The sequence below is a fragment of the Dendrobates tinctorius genome, unplaced genomic scaffold, assembly GCF_039654945.1.
Source record: "Dendrobates tinctorius isolate UK_male_01 unplaced genomic scaffold, ASM3965494v1 ptg000044l, whole genome shotgun sequence".
Lineage (NCBI taxonomy): Eukaryota > Metazoa > Chordata > Amphibia > Anura > Dendrobatidae > Dendrobates > Dendrobates tinctorius.
In genome coordinates, this window is record NW_027361712.1 from 23,806,526 (window position 1) to 23,827,857 (window position 21,332).

General features: G+C 41.5%; 1 gene segment (V, D, J or C); it reads right to left on the minus strand.

Annotated features, from left to right (window-relative positions):
• Positions 1–1,422: 1,422 nt before the first annotated feature.
• LOC141089148 (Ig gamma-2 chain C region-like) lies at positions 1,423–17,994 on the minus strand. The segment is given in 5 exon segments: positions 1,423–2,105; positions 2,985–3,305; positions 3,492–3,815; positions 5,043–5,342; positions 17,590–17,994. Coding segments are annotated over 5 exon segments (1,290 nt in total).
• Between the last annotated feature and the right edge of the window lie 3,338 nt (positions 17,995–21,332).

A 21,332-nucleotide genomic window follows, 5' to 3' on the forward strand; every position in this document is an offset into this window, starting at 1 on the left:
TGGCAGGGCTAGTTACAGCAACTTGGATTGACTGTGGCATTCTTTACCTGCTCTCATTTATTTATTAATTATATTTATAATTTATTTTTCACATTGTCCCCTCCATAACATTATAAAATCTATGCAGTGATGCTTTAGAACATCAGAGCGGAGTAAGAGCCGGACTGCCCTGATGTTAAAAGTCTATGGGTGGTCCAGAAGTAGTTAATATAGTAATAAATCAGTGTTACCAAATGGCAAACATGAATTGACCAGGAGCATTTAAATCACTCATCTTTGTTGTGCATCTCTCTTTGTATTCCTTCTCGTGTTGCTGTTTTATGTGTTTTTACCACTAGAATCCAGACAAAAGTGACAGTATATGGCAGAGAGGAAACACACACTACATACATACTCCAACCCCAACTCCACCACTGATTGACAGCTTTCTGCCTATGCACATAGTATACAGAAAGCTGCCAATCAGTGATGTGGGAAAATACATATACTCTATAATCAATAATATCATTAAAAAGTAACAAGTTCTAAAGTCATAAGAGCATTCAATTGTTTAAAGACACCATAGATTATAGGTGAGTGTTACTTGATTGTCTTCTATCACTATTCTATGGGTTTTTGGGGGGTTTATAAACCATTTCAATATATATGTATTTTAGTCACCCAATAAAATCTGGTAGCCATGCACAGAAAGTTTCTGTATAGCATTAGATGCATTTCCACTGTGATGGAGCGTTCCTGGGAGAGCTCATTTCAGGATAATTGTACAATGTTAACAGTGTTAACAGTACCTGTGCTGACGAGAACAATGGCAGCCAATGCACACTGAGCAATCTATTACTAGTCTTCTGAAGAGCGGTCTAACAGGCTGAGACATGAGCGATGGTCTGCTAATGTGTTACCAATCTGTCATTGTCTAGCACCACAGGTCAAAAGGTGTAAACCCAATCTTAGTCTCAATCAGTTGATCCCACTGCGTAGTTTTGGTGAATACTTTGATAATGCGTATGAGTACGTTAAATTTGGGCAGCAAAGTTGGGCCACAGGCTATTAATCTCTAGCTCCGGGTATTTCTCATTCCTCCAACACAGCCTACTGATTGGGTTAGTATCTTATGAAATTAATTTTAGCGTTTCAAAGGATAAAATATGGCGAGGTTGCGAGGCACTGTCGTAACCGTATATGCTCCTGAAAAAACAGGATACAGTCAACCGCGCAACTTTTTCCGACTGCATCATGACCGTATCTCAACGGTCCAGCTGGTCTGACCCGAAAACTAGGAGATTGTTGGGGACACACATTCTCTGTCCAGAAGAAGCCAATATGCATAGAAAGGTTAAGACGTCTTAGATTTTTTTTCCACAAAAGATTAGTATTTGCTTAAAAACTCCAGATGACAAAACAAAAGACATTTTAGTTTAGTGATTTTATCTTAAACAAGAGTTTATTGAAATACAAGCACGCATGACATGACTCACAAAATCTAGTGTTCCACACACCAGACACACGAGAAGGGATACATAGTAGATATACAGGACATACATTGGTTAGAAGCCGCGATCACTAATGTTAGTACAATGCACTTAGGAAATGCTGTGATAAGAAAACCTATGTGATTGCTGGTCTGATTGGTATTGGTTCTCCATAACTAGTGCTGAAACGTAGTTGGTTGATGTTCCACACATCAAGCTGATGAATAATTGTAGTTAACACTTACTGGATAAGATAAAGGGGCAAACAATAAGCATTGGTGCCAACTTTATGGCCTGGAGAAATGCACAAAAATCATTTACCATTAGGTTTCTTTATGTTTTTTTCAGTTATCTTGCTGTGAACAGCACTGCATGTCAAAACTGCTCCTCTGTTCCAGTCAGATTTCTCAATTGTGAGTGTACTATAGATGAAGTAGGTGTCTTCATCATCCTGCTGCATAGGCTCAGAGTTCGTGTAATGGTGTTCATCCTGGACGTAACCGTTCTTCTTCCACTGGACATAGATTTCTTTAGGCTTAAACCCTTTGATAAGGCAGGTTACACTGACAAAGTCATGGATTTTAAGTTCCTCTGCCGGAGGTGGGAAAATATAGACTGATGGGTCTGTGGCTGGAACTAAAAAAGATACAACGTATTATATAGTTGCAGAAAATATACGATCTGACAGTAGCCCAAATTGCATTTCCTTCCATCACCATTACAATTATGATAGCAATGCAGAAGTAGAATAAAGTTGGGTAAGGAAGTGAACAATAAGAACATTCTCTTTAAATCCAGGGCTGATCTTATGTTGGATAATGTTGGCCCCATATGGTGTAGTTGTGTATATGTAAGACACAAATAACCATGCCACACAGTGCCTACATACAAGCATCATACAGGATGGTGCCCAAATTAGAGTGCCACCTCTTGGCCAAAGAACACAGCTATATAGTTGCCAGAATAACAATGCTATACAATCCTGCTACTGCCATACACTGTAAGAATATATATTATACATGCTGAAGTAGCTCAACCCCACATTGCTTACAATTTTATGAATACCAACAATCATCAAGTAGCACTGCAATATATAAAGTAATTTAATAAGAATAGTAATAAGAAGTAGTAGGCCGGGATCACACATGCGAGGAATACAGCCGAGTCTCGCATGTTAATACCCTACACTGCCGCCAGCACTCAGGAGCGGAGCGTGCAGCTCCATGTATTTCTATGCGGCCACACGCTCCAACCTGAGTGCCGGTGGCAGTGCCGGATATTAACATGCGAGACTTGGCCGTATTCCTCGCATGTGTGATCCCGGCCTAAATCTGAAGATTTGCAGTAGTCCCATGCCTCAGGGCTCTATGTAATCGGTAGCACTTGCGTTATCAGTGGAGTTTGGGGCTCCTTGTGGGGGCTACACATGTTGCACACCACTGGGCTTGCCCTGGGCAAGTCAACAACTCAATGTCCTTTATTAACTCAAGCTTAAAAATACAAAAATCATTTTACCTTCTGTTTTTTTAATTGACTTCTCGATTGGAGATGGAAGTTCTACGTCTTGGACAATGCACGTGCAGCTTTGGCCACTTAACCAATCAGATACACTTATTTTTAATGTACTTTTGACAGTATATCGCCCAAATGAATCTATTTCTGGTTCTGAAGAAAATGCTACAGTTTTTTTGCCATCTTCTCTTTTCCAACTGATCTTTAAAGATTCTGGAGATTCTACTTGAGACACCTGACAGACCACTTTGGCTTGCTTGCTGATTAAGATGTCTTTAGGTGTAGGAGGAAGAACAACAACTTTTGGAACAAGATTTTCTGGGACTGTGAAGGAAAAAGAACATAATGAAAGGGTTTTGTTGCTCATGATATTAATTACTATTGTGCAGTTATTACAACTTTTATGTATCTTACACTTTTGTGTAGGTGTGATATCATCATGATCATCCTCCATATCCATCCATCCATCCACCACCACTTCACCCTTGCGTTTAAAAAGATCATTCTCACCTGGACACTTGTGTATGGTGTCTTCATTTTTGGTCTCACTGGCTGGATGGCTCACTTTGCATGTGTACTTATCTCCAGCAAGCCAGTCTTGTTTTGGAACACTAACTTTACTACGAGATCCAAATGTTCCATCACTTTCTTTGTAAGGTGTGCTGTTTGATGGGATAATAGATGTTTTCTCTCCATTCAACAGCCATTCCACGTTAATGTTGCTAGGAGCATATCCGAGGATGAGACACACCAGATCAACAGAACCACTTTCTCCGCAGGAAGCCTGCATGACTTCTACTGTGGGTGGACTTGTTTTGCTTGAACTCGAACATGCTAAAGAAATAACAAAGTAATTGTATATTATATGAACTCTATCTTTATGCATGTCACTGAGATATTTGTTTTATTATAGTGCTCACAGTCATTATATAGGTTCTTCACTAATATCCAACTGGCTGAAATAGTGTGAGAATGTAAGGAATGGAAAATGTTATTGATCTATCTTTTATCTCTTTCTCGTATTTTACTGGTACTGCTACACGTTCATGTGTATTTCCATTATGTGTGCGTCACGTAGCTACTGCCACACTATTCTGTGTATTACCTTAAGGGATAAAAGTGTAATGTATATTTATGTTAATGCCATGTATAACTACTGTTATAGTTGTAGGGGAAGCGTAGTACCTCAGTTAGGCTGGGTTCATATTGCGTTTGTGGGCTGCGTTTAACGCATCCGTTACATAGCTATGTAACGGATGCGTTAACGCACCCATAGACTGCAATAGACGAGCGCATCGCTAACGCATGTCATAATCGGCATGCACTAGCGATGTGCCGTCATTCTGTGACGGACGCAGGCTGCAGTTGATGATACGTCTTTTTTCAGTTTATGTAATTATGTTTCATTTCAACATGGCCCGTCCTTTGCTTTCTTGGGATCTAGGAGTTGCGAATGTAGCTTCTTATCCTTTTGAAATAAACATGGCACAGCCAATGTGAGTGTACATATTTATGTGAAGGTCAAATATATGGTGCACTCACATGTAGGACTAGCCTAAAGGGTTATTCTGGTCCAAGCAAGTTACCAACTGTTCGCTAGATAAGTGATAACTATTAGATTGGTGAGGGTCAAATTGCTGGATCCAATTTCCCGAATGAGAGATTTGTGTCACCATTTTTCCTCTGGCTGTAACATTAGATCCAGGAGGAGTTGAAGGGAGCAACAAGTCAAGATTGCACCTTACCGCTCCATTGAAGCCTCACACACTTATGAATAGTGCCAAGAGCAGTTCACCATTAGCACATCAGACATTAAATGGAGCTGCAGCATGCAAATACAGCCCATTCCTTCATTAAACTGCTCTTGAATGCAGTCTTGAGGCAGAGGAGAACAGAGTATAATAAGCCCTGCTATCTGGCACACATATTCCTTTAGGTTTGGCTATGCTCATATTATGTCTCTTCTCAGTACAGTCCTCAAGAGCTATTCTTAGCAGTCAAGTATTTAGTAAAAATGTAGACCCCCCCTTTAACTTATTTAGAGAATTATTGTGATCTCACCTTCAATCTCTTTGTTGATCTTAACGCCAGATGGTTTGTGGTTGACATTACACACAAATTTCTTATCACTTGTCCATTCAGATGTAGGGATAGTCAGTAGACTGGTTGATAGATACGTGCCCTGTTTTCCAAGTACAGCTGGGTAGTTTCTAATTCCCCTTGTAATAGAACCTGAATTCCACTGTACGTCTACGGGAGTAGGAAGGTAGCCGGTAGACAAACAACCAATGGAGACTTGATCAGAGGACAAAGAATCACAGCAAGGGACCAGAGGGAAGACTGAAGGACCACTTGTCTCAGCTGTAATGAAATATGAATTTGTGGCAATGAGGTATACATGTAAGGGTAAAACATAGAAGGCACATGACTTTTATCATATAGGAGTAAACTGAAGCAATGAAAAAGTGTTACTTGTAGAAATAACCCAGGTTCTACTAGGCAAACAGAACTTCTAAATAATGTGAATTGAGGTTTGCAGTTTACATTAGATTAGAAATTAGAGTATAGCATTAGGAATTACATTCTATGATATAACACCAATCACTTTTAGTACAAACAGAACTGATATAAAAAGAAAAGTCAGATGGGCAGCACAGTGGATAGTGGTTAAAGTAAAGTTGTTTTGTAGTGTTGGTATGTTCTCCCTTAGTTTATGTGGTTTTCATACCACACTCCAAAGACCTACTAATAGATTGTGAGCCCAAGTGGGGACAATGCCGGTAATGTGTGTAAAACGCTCTGGAATACATGGTGCTATATAAGTGGGTAAAATAAATAAGTGTGGCCGGCAGTCACTGATGTGAGGAGGAGCGAAGGTAGGGCTCTCCTTGTGAATATGTAAGTCCTCTATGTTCTCTTTTGGTTGCTACTTACTAAATTGGCATAAGGTGCGTTCAAATTGAGAAGTGATATCTGCTTTGAAGTTGGACTTTGACTGGAAACCAAGAGTAAAAAAGGCAGCTCTTTAGATAATATAAATCAGGGAGACCCAATGAGAGAAATTTATCTATGGATGAATGTCAATGTATTGATGTATTTCGTAGTTTGTTAAAATGATGTAGATTATGCCAAATTTATCAGTATGGTACAGTCAGCATAATCATTGTAGGACAATGATCTGGATATGTTGGACTCATATCTCCTTATTATGCTGGCATCTACAGTATATAGAGCATATCTTTAATAAGATTGGCACTATCAGTTCTTTTAACCACACCCTTTAGAGGCCATTTTCTAAACTATCAATTTGGTGTAAACAGTGTCTGAAACACATATCATTTAAATTTTAATACAGTTCATCTTCAGGTATAAGTTTGTGTTGCAAATTGCATAAAAATACTCAATATTGTGATGAGTCATGTTTATAATATATTTGCATTTTGAAAACCGATTTTGATCCAATTTGCACATCAAACTTACCCATTCTAGTGAATCGGTCAATGAAAAACAGATAACATTCAGATGTTATGAATGTGTCTTCCAAGTGTATTTACAGTTTAATAGGTAGGATAAGCTTGGAAAATGTTATTTATTTATTTTACATACAAGAAAAACGGATGCCACAAACCAAAAATGACAAAAAAATGGATATAGCACACTGATGAAAACTGCTGAAAAAATGCAGATATCTGAATTAGACTTATTAGAGAGTGGTCACAAGTGCTAGACATTTAGCACGGTGGTTTTCTTTCATAGACAATTCATTTAAGGTTCTGAAATGGTACCTACTAACCTTACCTTCATACCAAATGCATAACATCTATTAATCCCATATAAGTAGATACAGATTAGACATAAAAATGTCTTCCTTTCCTTGAGAACACATTGGGTCTGGTTCATTATTGCATTTATACCATTTTTCAGTCTACTTTACTGCAATTTATGCTTTTTTAAAGTTTATTTTATTTGTTCAACTTTTTTTTTGTGTTGGTCATTGTGGGCAGGGTTTGAGGTTTCCAGATATTCTTTGCTGATTCATCAATTGAGTCAATTGTGACTTTAACCCCTTAAAAACCGCCAATACACCTTTTAACGGCGACTGTTAAGGGTACTTAAACCACAGTGCCGTTAATTAATGGCACTGAGTTTTAAGGTTATAGAGCCCCCCAGCATCAGAATTTCTCTGGGGTCTCGGCTACCGGAGGTAGCCGAGATCCCAGAGAACGTGATTCGGCTGAGTTTTTACCAACCCCGGTATACTGGCGACCGCAAAAAAAAGTGTGATTTTTCCATTTAATCTTTCTTTCCTCTTTTGTGATCGCACATCAGAGGAGAGAGAAATATGGTCTCCTGACCTCCTTCCCGGTACCTCTGTTGTCCCTGTATGCCCCCTGTGAAGTCCCCCGGACCGCTAGCATCTTCTTCCGGGAGAAAATGGCAGGCGCATGCACAGTGCGCCCGCCGAGATCTGCCGTCTGGCACTCGGCAACAGTAGGAAATTTTTCCTATTGGTTCATTTTTGATCACTATGATAGACCCTATCACAGTGACACTTCCATCCAGACTAAGGCCGGCTTCACACATCCGACATTCATGCTCCAAGTACGGACCACAATGTATGGACTAGCCATGAGTCTTTGAAGCCTATGAGGTTGTTGTATTTAGGTCATGAGACCTATGGCCACTTGATAGATCGCGATCTGCACTTGGACCATGAATGTCAGCTGTGTGAAAATGGCTTTACAATTATGAATAGTCATCATGCAGCTAGTCTAATAATTAAAAACACACATAAACATTTACTAGTAAGGAAATATGCACCACTACTTCCATTCCAGAGAGCAAATATGGAAAGTTTCCTCTGTATCTCCATATGAGCTCATCACTTTTACTCAGGCTTACAAAGCAGAGAATATACCCTGAACAGGCCTTTGTAAAGTCCTAGATATATAGCTCAATACCATCTGACCAGGGTTGAAATGTCCCTCAGTGATTTCTATGTAGATGTAATTTCACTCTATGCTATAAGGTTTTCCTTCTACTATATACTGTATGCACACATGACACCTATTTATAGTATTGATAGAGACAAGCACTGTGCAGTGCTCAACTATCTCCACCAGTCCCATAGACTGTGAATAGTGGTGGTCATAAGTTGACTTAGGCCTGTTTCACACTTCAGTTTTCTGGCGTCAGTCACAATCCGTCATTAGCAGAAAAAAACGGATCTGACGGATTTGCCTGGCGGATCCGTTTTTTCCCCATAGACTTGTATTAGTGATGCATTTTGACGGATGGCCTTCTGTTTCTTCCATCTTACAACGGATCTGTCGGAAAATAGCTGTCCGTCGGCCGAAAAAAATGTCCCTAGGAATGTTTTTTGTTCCAGTCAAAAAGGTGGACAGTGACGGATCCGTCGCCGTCCGTCGTCTGCTAGAATGGACGCCTATGGGCGGTGGATCCATTGCTGTCCATCAAAAAATGGTCCATCGTCGGATCTCTGTCTCTCCAGAATTGTGTTCCTTTACATTCCAAAATCTGCATTTTCGACGGATCCGTTAAAAAAAAAGGAAGAAGCAGATTAAAAAACGGATGCAACTGATTAAACGGATCAATTTTTTCGGCAGATCCGCTAGACGGATCAGTTGAAAAAAGCAATCAGTTGCATCCGTTTGCATCCGTTTTTCAATAATTTCGACGGATCCATCATTTCGTCAAAACGGCGGATTCTGACTGTCGCAAGAAAACTGAAGTGTGAAACAGGCCTTAGTGACCCTTTCCTCATAATTGGTAGGGGACTTTCATGTAGATTTGCAATTGAGAGTATTTTCATCACTACCTCTCTCCAAATTCAGCCTAAAATGCTGAAACTTTTCCCAAATACTTTAGTCGAGCCTCAATGCATTTACTATTGCTACATCATGTAGAGGTAGACTTTCCCTCAGTACTGTTTCTCCATGGTTGCACTGCACTCATTTATATAGCTTTCTAAAGCTAGACATTTCCCAGAACTATTGTACAGACTTTACTGTATACATGCTATTTCATGTAGGCTTACAAATCTAGATATTTCCCGATCCTTCTTCATTGGTCCAGGAGAGATTGAAATTAATTCTTGCTATTTTATTTAAAATTAAAAAAGTAAAGTTTTTCCCTCTACATAGGCACCTAGTGCTGGAAATTAGATGGATTATCCAGTTCTTTAAAAAGAATGACCTTTCAGAGGCCCCCAACCATCAGCTGTTTGGAGGGGCACACGCTCCATAATTTTAATAGTGGCTTGACTAGTATTGCAGCTCAGCCTTTTTATTTAAATGAGACAAAGAGGTATAACCAATATCAGGTACAACCACAACTAAAAGTATGGCGCTATGCCTGGTAAACAAGAAGGGCATATTATGCTTAGGGTATGTGCACACGGTGCGGATTTTGCTGCGGATCCACAGCGGATTTGCCTCTGCGGATCCACTGCAGATCCGCAAGCAGAGTACAGTACAATGTTATCCAATGGCGTTTAAAAACCACAGTGCACATGCTGCGCATTTTTCCACGCGGATTTGCAGCGGTTTTAAATCCGCAGCATGTCAATTCTTTCTGCGGATTCCGCTGCGGTTTGACACCTGTTCCATTGTCCAGGTGTCAAAACGCAGAGGGAATCCGCAGGTAAACCACAGGTCATTTTACCTGTGGATTTACCTGCAAATCCGCGCTGAAAACTCTGCAGCTGAATCCGCACTGTGTGCACTCATCCTTACTTGTAGACTGTGCATATGCGGCATGTTTGTGGAAACTGTTCCATTTTATAGCGCAGGAGATTTTAAGAAATCTCATAAAGACAATATGAAAAATAGCAGTGCCATAATTTGACAAGGGATGCTGGTTTGAAATCTACATTTCAAGTTATCCTGTGACATGAGTACCAATGTCAACCATTGCAGTGGAATAAGATAAATGTGTAGCTCAACCACTCCAGTGCAAAAAATGAGATGCTCAACCATTGCAGTGCAAGGAGTGAAATGTACGGCTAAACCATTGTAGTACAAGTAGTGAAATGTACACCTCAACCATTGCAGTGCAAGGAGTGAAATGTACGGCTCAACCATTGCAGTGCATAGAGTGAAATGTGCGACTCAACCATTGCAGTGCATGCAGTGAAATGTGCGACTCCACCATTGCAGTGCGTGGAGTAAAATGTGCAGCTCTACCTTTTCTGTGCAAGGAGTGAAATGTGCGGCTCAACCATTACAGTGCAAGGAGTGAAATGTGTGGTTCAACCATTACAGTGCAAGGAATGAAATTTGAGGTTCAAACATTGCAGTGCATGGAGTGAAATTTGTGGTTCAACCATTGCAGTGAAAGGAATGAAATTTGAGGTTTCAACTATTGTAGTACAAGGAGTGAAATGTGAGGCACAACCATTGCAGTGCAAGGAGTGAAATGTGCGACTCAACCATTGCAGTACAAGGAGTAAAATGTGCGTTTCAACTATTGCAGTGCAAGGAGTGAAATGTGCTGCTCAACCATTGCAGTGCAAGGAGTGAAATGTGTGATTCAACCATTGCAGTGTAAGGAATGAAATGTGCTGCTCAATCGTTGCAGTGCAAGGAGTGAGATGTGCTGCTCAACCATCGCAGGGCAAGGAGTGAAATGTGCGGCTCAAACATTGCAGTGCAAGGAGTAAAATGTGCAGCTCTACCTTTGCCGTGCAAGGAGTGAAATGTGCGGCTCAACCATTGCAGTGCAAGGAGTGAAATGTGTGATTCAACCATTGCAGTGCAAGGAATGAAATTTGAGGTTCAAACATTGCAGTGCATGGATTAAACTGTGTGGTTCAACCTTTGCAGTGCATGGAGTGCAATGTGTGGTTCAACCATTGCAGTGGAAGGAATGAAATTTGAGGTTTCAACTATTGTAGTATAAGGAGTGAAATGTTCAGCTCAACCATTGCAGTGTAAGGAATGAAATGTGTGGCTCAACCATTGCAGTGCAAGGAGTGAGATGTGTTGCCCAACCATTGCAGTGCAAGGAGTGAAAAATGCGACTCAACCATCGCAGTGCAAGGAGTGAAATGTGTGGCTCAACTATTGCGGTGCAAGGAGTGAAATGTGTTGCTCAGCTATTGCAGTGCAAGGAGTGAAATGTGCTGCTCAACCATTGCAGTGCAAGGAATGAAATTTAAGGTTCAAACATTGCAGTGCATGGAATAAAATGTGTGGTTCAACCTTTGCAGTGCATGGAGTGCAATGTGTGGTTCAACCATTGCAGTGGAAGGAATGAAATTTGAGGTTTCAACTATTGTAGTATAAGGAGTGAAATGTTCAGCTCAACCATTGCAGTGCAGAGTGAAATGTTCAGCTCAACCATTGCAGTGTAAGGAATGAAATGTGCAGCTCAACCATTGCAGTTTAAGGAGAGGAATGTGCAGCTCAACCATTGCAGTGCAAGGAGTGAAATGTGCAGCTCAACCATTGCAGTGCAATGAGTGAAATGTGCTGCTCAACCTTTGCAGTGCAAGGTGTGAAATTTGTGGCTCAACCATTGCAGTGTATGGAGTGAAATCTGAGGCACAGCCATTGCAGTGCAAGGAGTGAAATGTGCAGCTCAACCATTGGAGTGCAAGGAGTGAAATGTGCAGCTGAACCATGGCAGTGCAAGGAGTGAAATTTGCAGCTCAATCATTGCAGTTTAAGCAGTGAAATGTGCTGCTCAATCATTGCAGTGCATGGAGTGAAATATGCTGCTCAACCATTGCAGTGCAAGGAGTGAAAAGTGCTGCTCAACTATTGCAGTGCAAGGAGTGAAATGTGCAGCTCAACCATTGCAGTTTAAGGAGTGAAATGTGAAGCTCAACCATTGCAATGCAAGGAGTGAAATGTGCTGCTCAACCATTGCAGTGCAAGGAGTGAATTGTGCTGCTCAACCTTAGCAGTGCAAGGAGTGAAATCTGTGGTTCAACCATTACAGTGTAAGGAGTGAAATGTGAGGCACAGCCATTGCAGTGCAAGGAGTGAATTGTGAGGGTCAACCATTGCAGTGCAAGGAATGAAATATGCATCTCAACCATTGCAGTGCAAGGATTGAAATGTGCTGCTCAACCATTGCAGTGCAAGGAGTGAAATTTGCAGCTCAACCATTCCAGTTTAAGGAGTGAAATGTGCTGCTCAGTCATTGCAGTGCAAGGAGTGAAATGTGGGGCTCAACCATTGCAATGTAAGGAGTGAAATGTGAGGCTCAGCAATTGCAGTGCAAGGATTGAATTATGAGGCTCAACCATTGCAGTGCAAGGAGTGAAACGTGCTGCTCAGCCTTTGCAGTGCAAAGAGTGAAATATGCAGCTCAGCCATTGCAGTGCAAGGAGTGAAATGTGAGACTCAACTGTTGCAGTACAAGGAGTGAAATGTATGGCATATCCATTACAGTGCATGGAGTGAAATGTGCGACTCAACCATTGCAGTGCAAGGAGTGAAGTGTTTGGCTCAACCATTGCAGTGCAAGAAGTGAAATGTGCAACTCAACCAGTGCAGTGCAAGGAGATAAATATGCTGCTCAACCATTGCAGTGCAAGGAGTGAAATGTGCGACTCAACCAGTGCAGTACAAGGAGTGAAATGTGCTGCTCAACCACTGCAGTGCAAGGAGTGAAATTTGCGGCTCAACCATTGCAGATTAAGGAGTGAAATGTGCTGCTCAACCATTGCAGTGCAAGGAGTGAAATGTGCTGCTCAACCATTGCAGTGCAAGGAGTGAAATTTTTGGCTCAACCATTTCAGTTTAAGGAGTGAAATGTGCTGCTCATCCATTGCAGTGCAAGGAGTGAAAACTGAAGCTCAACCGTTGCAGTGCAAGGAGTGAAATGTGCTGCTCAACCACTGCAGTGCAAGGAGTGAAATGTGCTGCTCAACCATTGCAGTGCAAGGAGTGAAATTTGTGGTTCAACTATTGCAGTGTAAGGAGTGAAATGTGAGGCACAGCCATTGCAGTGCAAGGAGTGAATTGTGAGGGTCAACCATTGCAGTGCAAGGTTTGAAATGTGCAGCTCAACCATTGTAGTGCAAGGAGTGAAATGTGCTGCTCAACCATTGCAGTGCAAGGAGTGAAATTTGCGGCTCAACCATTGCAGTTTAAGGAGTGAAGTGTGCTGCTCAACCATTGCAGTGCAAGGATTGAATTATGAGGTTTGACCATTGCAGTGCAAGGAGTGAAACGTGCTGCTCAACCATTGCAGTGCAAGGAGTGAAATATGCAGCTCAACCATTGCAGTGCAAGGAGTGAAATGTGCTGCTCTACCTTAGCAGTGCAAGGAGTGAAATTTGTGGCTCAACCATTGCAGTTTAAGGAGTGAAATGTGAGGCACAACCATTGCAGTGCAAGGAGTGAATTGTGAGGGTTAACCATTGCAGTGCAAGGAGTGAAATGTGTAGCTCAACCATTGCAGTGCAAAAAGTGAAATGTGCAACTCAACCAGTGCAGTGCAAGGAGTTAAATTTGCTGCTCAACCATTGTAGTGCAAGGAGTGAAATGTGCGACTCAACCAGTGCAGTGCAAGGAGTGAAATGTGCTGCTCAACCATTGGAGTGCAAGGAGTGAAATTTGCGGCTCAACCATTGCAGTTTAAGGAGTGAAATGTGCTGCTCAACCATTGCAGTGCAAGGAGTGAAATGTGCTGCTCAACCATTGCAGTGCAAGGAGTGAAATTTTTGGCTCAACCATTTCAGTTTAAGGAGTGAAATGTGCTGCTCAATCATTGCAGTGCACGGAGTGAAGTGTGCTGCTCATCCATTGCAGTGCAAGGAGTGAAATGTGATGCTCAACCGTTGCAGTGCAAGGAGTGAAATGTGCTGCTCAACCACTGCAGTGCAAGGAGTGAAATGTGCTGCTCAACCATTGCAGTGCAAGGAGTGAAATTTGTGGTTCAACTATTGCAGTGTAAGGAGTGAAATGTGAGGCACAACCATTGCAGTGCAAGGAGTGAATTGTGAGGGTCAACCATTGCAGTGCAAGGAGTGAAATGTGCTGCTCAACCATTGCAGTGCAAGGAGTGAAATTTGCGGCTCAACCATTGCAGTTTAAGGAGTGAATTGTGCTGCTCAACCATTGCAGTGCAAGGATTGAATTATGAGGTTTGACCATTGCAGTGCAAGGAGTGAAACGTGCTGCTCAGTCATTGCAGTGCAAGGAGTGAAATGTGCAGCTCAACCATTGCAGTGCAAGGAGTGAAATGTGCTGCTCAACCATTGTAGTGCAAGGAGTGAAATGTGCTGCTCAACCATTGCAGTTTAAGAAGTGAAATGTGCTGCTCAATCATTGCAGTGCAAGAAGTGAAATGTACTGCTCAAGCTTTGCAGTGCAAGGAGTGAAATGTGCTGCTCAACCTTTGCAGTGCAAGGAGTGAAATTTGTGGCTCAACCATTGCAGTGCAAGGAGTGAAATGTGCGGCTCAACCATTGCAGTGGAAGGAGTGAAATGTGTGCCCCCCTTGCACTTTTTTCCTTAATGTTATCCGCAGCAGTAAATATGGATGCTTATAATGCTGCGTACCCTTACAAACATGGATATAATCCCACCACTCTCGATCTGCAGAGTTTAAATTAATCCTCATCTAATTTAGGGAGCCTTGCAAGGCTAAGATTGTTATCCATTATCTTTCTGCTAGATTACAGTGCATGACATTTGCTTCTGCTGGTTCAGGCAGCCTTGCAAAGCTCAGCGTGGTCCACAGGGATTGGCAGTGCCAAGTTTACTCCTTTTATTTTAGGTAGATTTGTGCATAAAGGGGTATTTTCATCTCAGCCATGGCTAAAATGGCAATATCCATCTGGGTGCCACAGCCACATGCGTGCCGAGCTATAGAAACAGCTGAGAGGGCCATGCTGCCATCTTTTTCTTGCTCCCATTGATAGGTTTGCTACATTGTTTCCATAACTATCAACACTGTTTCAATAAGTCTAGCACCATTAATGGCTCAGAGGGGATACATTTTCCCAGTGTATCCCAAAACTGTCCAGGCTTGCATAGGTTAAAATGTGCTCCTGTACTTTCATGTAGAATGACAAATCTGAATACATCCCTAGTATTTCTCTCCAGGTTTGCAGAATTTTGTTTTTTTCCCCAGCTATTTCATGTAGTACTGCAAGGTTGAGCTTTTTTCCTAATGACATTTACACATGCCCTATACATAGCTTAGATTACAGCTTATTTTGGTACATTCATGTCACCTTACACTTTCTATAGCACCTTGGACAGGACTGTACTCACTGTCCTAGCGCACTGAATGGATTCCCCCCACACATGGACTTTAGGGCAGAGCTTCAATTGTGCTGAATGGTACACCTGTCCTTGATGCAGAAAAACACAGATACATGCACCTCCATAAATCAATGATTTGACTGTCTTGGCCTAAAGCGGTAGAATACTTTATACTACCCCTTAACCTAAATCTAGTCATATATCTGGCGGGCTGGCTGGAGCTATACTTTTATGCTCCCAAGCAGACGTACAAGCTTAGACTCGTAGGCACTACCTCTACCTACATCATTTATTGCAAATATTTTGCTGTGCACTCTACTTTCAACAATGTTCTATTTTCTCATGTAGGCAATGAGGTAACTTGAAGCTCATGTACCCTAATGCAAAACATAGACCCCAAGTATCACAGGTATTTAAAAATACTCTTCTTCTCAGATGGGCCAAACAGGTATGTTTGGTCTTCCCCTGTGCTCTAGGGCCAGGGTGTGACTGCAATCCCTTCTCCCACTATAGTTATTCCCCTGTATGTACCCTTCTAAAGCTGGCAGCACCTTTGTCAAAAGCTAGTTAAGCAATGCAGGGCTATCCTCTAGTGCAGTGTTCTCCAACACCAGTCCTCAAGAGCTGCCAACAGGTTATGTTTTCAGGATTTGCTTAGTCTTGCCCAGGTGATGAAATTATTGCCTGTGCAGTACTGAGGAAACCCTAAAATCATGACCTGTAGGGGTACGCTCTACAATCCCTTCCTCCATTATGTGTATTCCCCTGCATATACCTTTCCAAAGCTGGCAGCACCTTTTGCCAAAAGCTAGCTGAGCTAGAACTAAGTAGTTCTACTCAAGCATGCAAGCATGTAGATCCTCTCCTGCATCTCTATGCATCATTGCAAGTCTGGATAAATCTCTGAATAAGCTTGCAAAACCTTAAACATAAGGTTGTGCTTTTATAGACCCTTCCGAAATTATCATTGCCTCTATGAATAGCTAATAAAGCAGAATTAGCAGTAGGCTTGCAGGGGTATGCTCTAGGGCCTGGGTGCGACGGCAGTCCCTGCACCCACTATAGCTATTCCCCTGCATGTACCCTTCTAAAGCTGGCAGCACCTTTGTCAAAAGCAAGCTGAGCTATGGCAGGGCTATGCTGTAGTGTAGTGTTCCCCAACTCCAGTCAAGAGCTGCCAACAGGTCATATTTTCAGGATTTCCTTAGTCTTGCCCAGATGATGGAATTATCCTCTGTTCAATACTAGGGAAACCCTTAAATCATGACCTTAAGGGGTATGCTCTAGAGCCCAGGGATGCAGCTGCAGTCCCTGCACCCATTATAGTTATTTTTTTTGCATAAATCCTTCCAAAGCTGGAAGCACCTTTGCCGATAGCTAGCTAATTAGTTCTACCCAAGCCTGCAAGCATGTAGGTCCTCCCCAGCACCTGTATGCATCCTTGCAAGTCTGGATAAATCCCTGAATAAGCTTGCAATGCCAGAAACATAAGGCTGTGCTTTTATAGTCCCTTACAAATTTGTCATTGCCTCTGTGAATAGCTAGTGGAGCAGAATTAGCACTAAGCTGGCGGAGCTTAATGTTTACTCTTATACATTAAGTAAAGAATGTAAAAACACTCGACACATCTCATGCTTTTACATAGGCATGATCTTGTATTGAAGGACCTCAGCGTAGCTTTTAAAGCCTGAAAATTCACCCAATGCCATGGCATTAAAGTCCAACTCAGTATCTTCATTCATATCAAAATCCATCCAGCCCTACAGATGCTTTTCTGTAACCCTTCTAATGCATAAAACTAAGCACATAAAACACAGAAATAGCTCTAACAATCCATTAGCTATATTACTGTACGTTAGTTTCCTGCACAAATCCTCATCCCTTCTCCCAGTTGACACATCAGCGGCGCTATGCATCAGTGCAGAACATCCCAGATGTATTGCTTTTCTCGCTAACTATAGCTACAGACCCAGCTGACTGCACCGCACGCCCGCCGGTCCGTGTATTTGGTACTGTACGTTTTACAAGGAGTTTGGTTTTGATATAAGTGACTTGGTTATTAAATATTCTACATTCACCACTAAAAGTCGCGAGTAATAACAATCTGTATTACTATAATTTACCAAAGTAATCTCGGTATTAGTCATGTGCACGGCCCTATAATTCTGCAGCTGCAATATTATCTACTGTACAAGTCAGCAATGTCTGTCACATATCACGGCACAATATTACAGTTGGCACGCTGATGTATGTTGTATCCCTCATTGCTAATATATATGGGCATATACTTTTATTTATTTTTTTGTACGCATTTAAGGGAATTCTGTTCTCTAACAATACAATAATAATGTTCAGATACTTACCTGTTGTCAGAAATGACTTCATTTCTCTCTGAAACCTTGTTCTTTAGTAGTATCTGTTTTAAAGTGAAAGAAAAAAAGAATATATAGATGGGTAAATACCAGATATTGTACTCCAGGCGCTAGGAATATTCATCTTTTTCAAGAATATAATTTATAGCCATCAAGTCCAGAATTAAAAAAAACTGAAATATCATGAAACAAACAAATTAAAAACTAAGAGTCACATAGCATTAACACAAAAATACTGTAGGTTGATGATCAGATTTATGACACTTTCTCTTAGGTTAAGTTCACACATGGTAGATTGGTTGTAGAGTTTTCTGTGATTGTTTCATAAATCTCAGTAGGGCTTACAGACATCCATCCGTGTGCATACTGAAGAAATAATCATATTCCAATATATACAACAGAAATTAAATTGCAAAAATTTTACTAATAAATTAGCTCTCTGCACGTGTAGCCTTATGGTTCTCACTGCACTATAGAAGAACATTAAATTGATTTGGCGAATCCTGCTTTGAGCAGGGGGTTGGACCAGATGGCCCAGGAGGTCCCTTCCAACTCTACGATTCTATGATTCTAAATGAAAAATAAATGTCCCTTTCCTCCCACACATTCTGATTCTAAATTAATCTTATATCTTTTTCCTCGCTATGTGCTCATTATTTGCTATCGCCTACGGTAAATGACCCGAGGGAAGCTAAGTAACGACCATTCCAATTTCGATGATGGGGACAGGCCACTTGTGACCTGCTAATAGCTGAACACATCACTTGAAGCATGTTACATTGTCTAATTTAATGTCTTATAACAAATCTACTACCATGATGAAATCTTACCTCTGTGGAACAACTCACCCCCAGCTAACCTGGTGCCCTTCATATGCCAACTAATAGAAGCAGAGCAAGGCCAGCAAGGACATATCCGGTTTCGTTTTTTCATTTCTTGTAATCAGCTCATTAGAATATCTAGGCTGAAGCAGGCTGGTAAATACATTTTGTAGCTATGTTTGACTGTTATTTCAAGTTCAGTGACTGGGGGAGAATGTGAAACAGATAAAAATAGGATCACACGTTACACACTGAAAATATCAAAACTTAATGTGTTCATAAAAAAACAAAAAAGTCCATACAGATCTCTATTCCTACAGAGAAAAAAAAGATAATAGGTAGTAAAAGCACAAAATTATACATGAAAACTATCTGTTAATGTAATGTTTGCATTTATTTTGGTGAGCCTCTTCTATTTTTGGCAATTGCATATAAATATATTTCTTAAAGTTGGAACCTTATTAAGGCTATGTGCACACACTGCAGAATCACCTGCGGGTTTTTCCCCGTGGAACCGCAGGTAAAACTGCAGGTAAAGTGACCTGTGGTTTTGCTGCGGTTTGGCCTGTGGTTTTGCCCTGCGGTTTCACACTTCTACTATGTTAAAGGTGTGAAACCGCAGCAGAATCTGCAGAAACAATTGACATGCTGCGGTTTACAAACCGCAGCAAAACCGCGTGGAAAAACTGCAGCGTGAGCACAGCGGTTTTGAAAACCCATAGGGTTACATGGTACTGTACCATGTCTGCGGAACTGCTGCGATTCCGCAGGGTCAAAACCGCAGCGGAACCGCAGCAAAAACAGCAGCGTGTGCACATAGCCATAGGCTGGTTTCACACTTGTGTTTATTTGCGCACACATGCGCATGCGTTTTTTTCCTTATACTTAACATGGGTGCGCATAGTCATGCATTTGTACGCGTTTGTATGTGCATGCGTTTTTTTGCAGTGTGCACCTGGGCGCACAAAATGCATCCTGTTGAATTTTTTGTGCGTCCGACCTGTCTCAAAAAAACGCATGCGCACGCAATGCGCACAAAATTCACTCAAAACCCATTAAAGTCTATGGGAGCGCTGACGTGCTCATGGTCATGGTCAAAAACCATCCGCAAAAAACAAGAAAACGCAGCGCAAAAGAACGCAAGTGTGAAAGTAGCCTAAGACTGTCACTTTTAGGCTACAATAAAACATAAGCCCGGCACTCAACTTAATGTTGTGAGGAAGAACTTTAATTCAGTCCCGTAATGTAGGACAGCAAAATGTTTTGGTCGCTGAGACCTTCATCAATTACTACAAAAGTGAAATATATACAAAAAATGAAAACAAAAATAAAATTAAAAGAAAGAAACAAAGTATTTACATGGAAAGGAGTTGGTGGTCATTAAAGCATAATATGACTGTATAATAATACTGTGAAAAATGAGGATGAATGAACTCATGGAGATCATCATCCAACACTGCGGAGACACCATCACATGTTTGTCAACGCAGTGATTCTAGAGCACTGCCCCCATCGCTTATGGGAAATATGTAAAATGTGCAAAACACAAGCCACGGAGACACCATCACATGTTTCTCAACGCAAGCAATGACTAGCCAGGTCTTTCCCCGGGAAGGAACAACCACGGGAAGGGCAGTCTCCAATGAAGGAAACCACCTATGCCAAAACATGGTATCCACCCACAGACAGCTGTTTCGGGGTATTGCCCCTCATCAATATGGAGTAGGAAACTGGCCAGCGTTTTTTTGCCCTGATTTTTTGTGCACATATGCGCATGCGTTTTTCCCTATACTTAACATGGGTGAGCATAGTCATGCGTTTGTACGCGTTTGTATGCGCATGCGTTTTTTGTAGTGTACGCCCACGCGGAAAAAACCGCAGCGTGAGCACTGCGGTTTTGAAAACCCATAGGGTTACATGGTACTGTACCATGTCTGCGGAACTGCTGCGATTCCGCAGGGCCAAAACCACAGCAGAACCGCAGCAAAAACCGCAGCGTGTGCACATAGCCATAGGCTGGTTTCACACTTGCGTTTTTTTGCTGAGTTTTTGCGCACACATGCGCATGCATTTTTCCCCTATACTTAACATGGGTGCGCATAGTCATGTGTTTGTACGCGTTTGTATGCGCATGCGTTTTTTTGCAGTGTGCGTCCGGGCGCACAAAATGCATCCTGTTGCATTTTTTGGGCGTCCGACCTGTCTCAAAAAAACACATGCGCACGAAATTCACCCAAAACCCATTAAAGTCTATGGGAGTGCTGACGTTCGCATGGTCATGCGCACGTCAGCGCAAAAAAAAAGCATGCGTTTTTTTGCAAACCTATGCGCAAAAAACAAGAAAACGCATTAAAAACGCATGATGCGTTTTTATGCGCGTTTGCACTGAAAAAAACGCAAGTGTGAAAGTAGCCTAAGACTGTCACTTTTAGGCTACAATAAAACGTAAACCCGGCACTCAACTTAATGTTGTGAGGAAGAACTTTAATTCAGTCCCGTAATGTAGTACAGCAAAACGTTTTGGTCACTGAGACCTTCATCAGTTATACAAAAGTGAAGTATATACAAAAAATGAAAACAAAAATAAAATTAAAAGAAGGAAACAAAGTATTTACATGTAAAGGAGTTGGTGGTCATTAAAGCATAATATGACTGTATAATAATACTGAACCTCAAGTCATAGCAGTACAGTCCAGTCAGTTCATACATAAAGGTGAAATGTGCAGCAGGAAGTCGAAGGACATAGCAAAGAAATTGGAACAGTGAGGAGATGCGAGGTGAGTCGTGACATACCCGGTTATTGTACCCTAATTATCTTGTGGATACTTTTGGTGTCTGACCCGGATGGTTCAGCATCTATGGATAATATATTGTTATAGCTATGATAGTAGTAGACGGGACACCAGAAAAAAA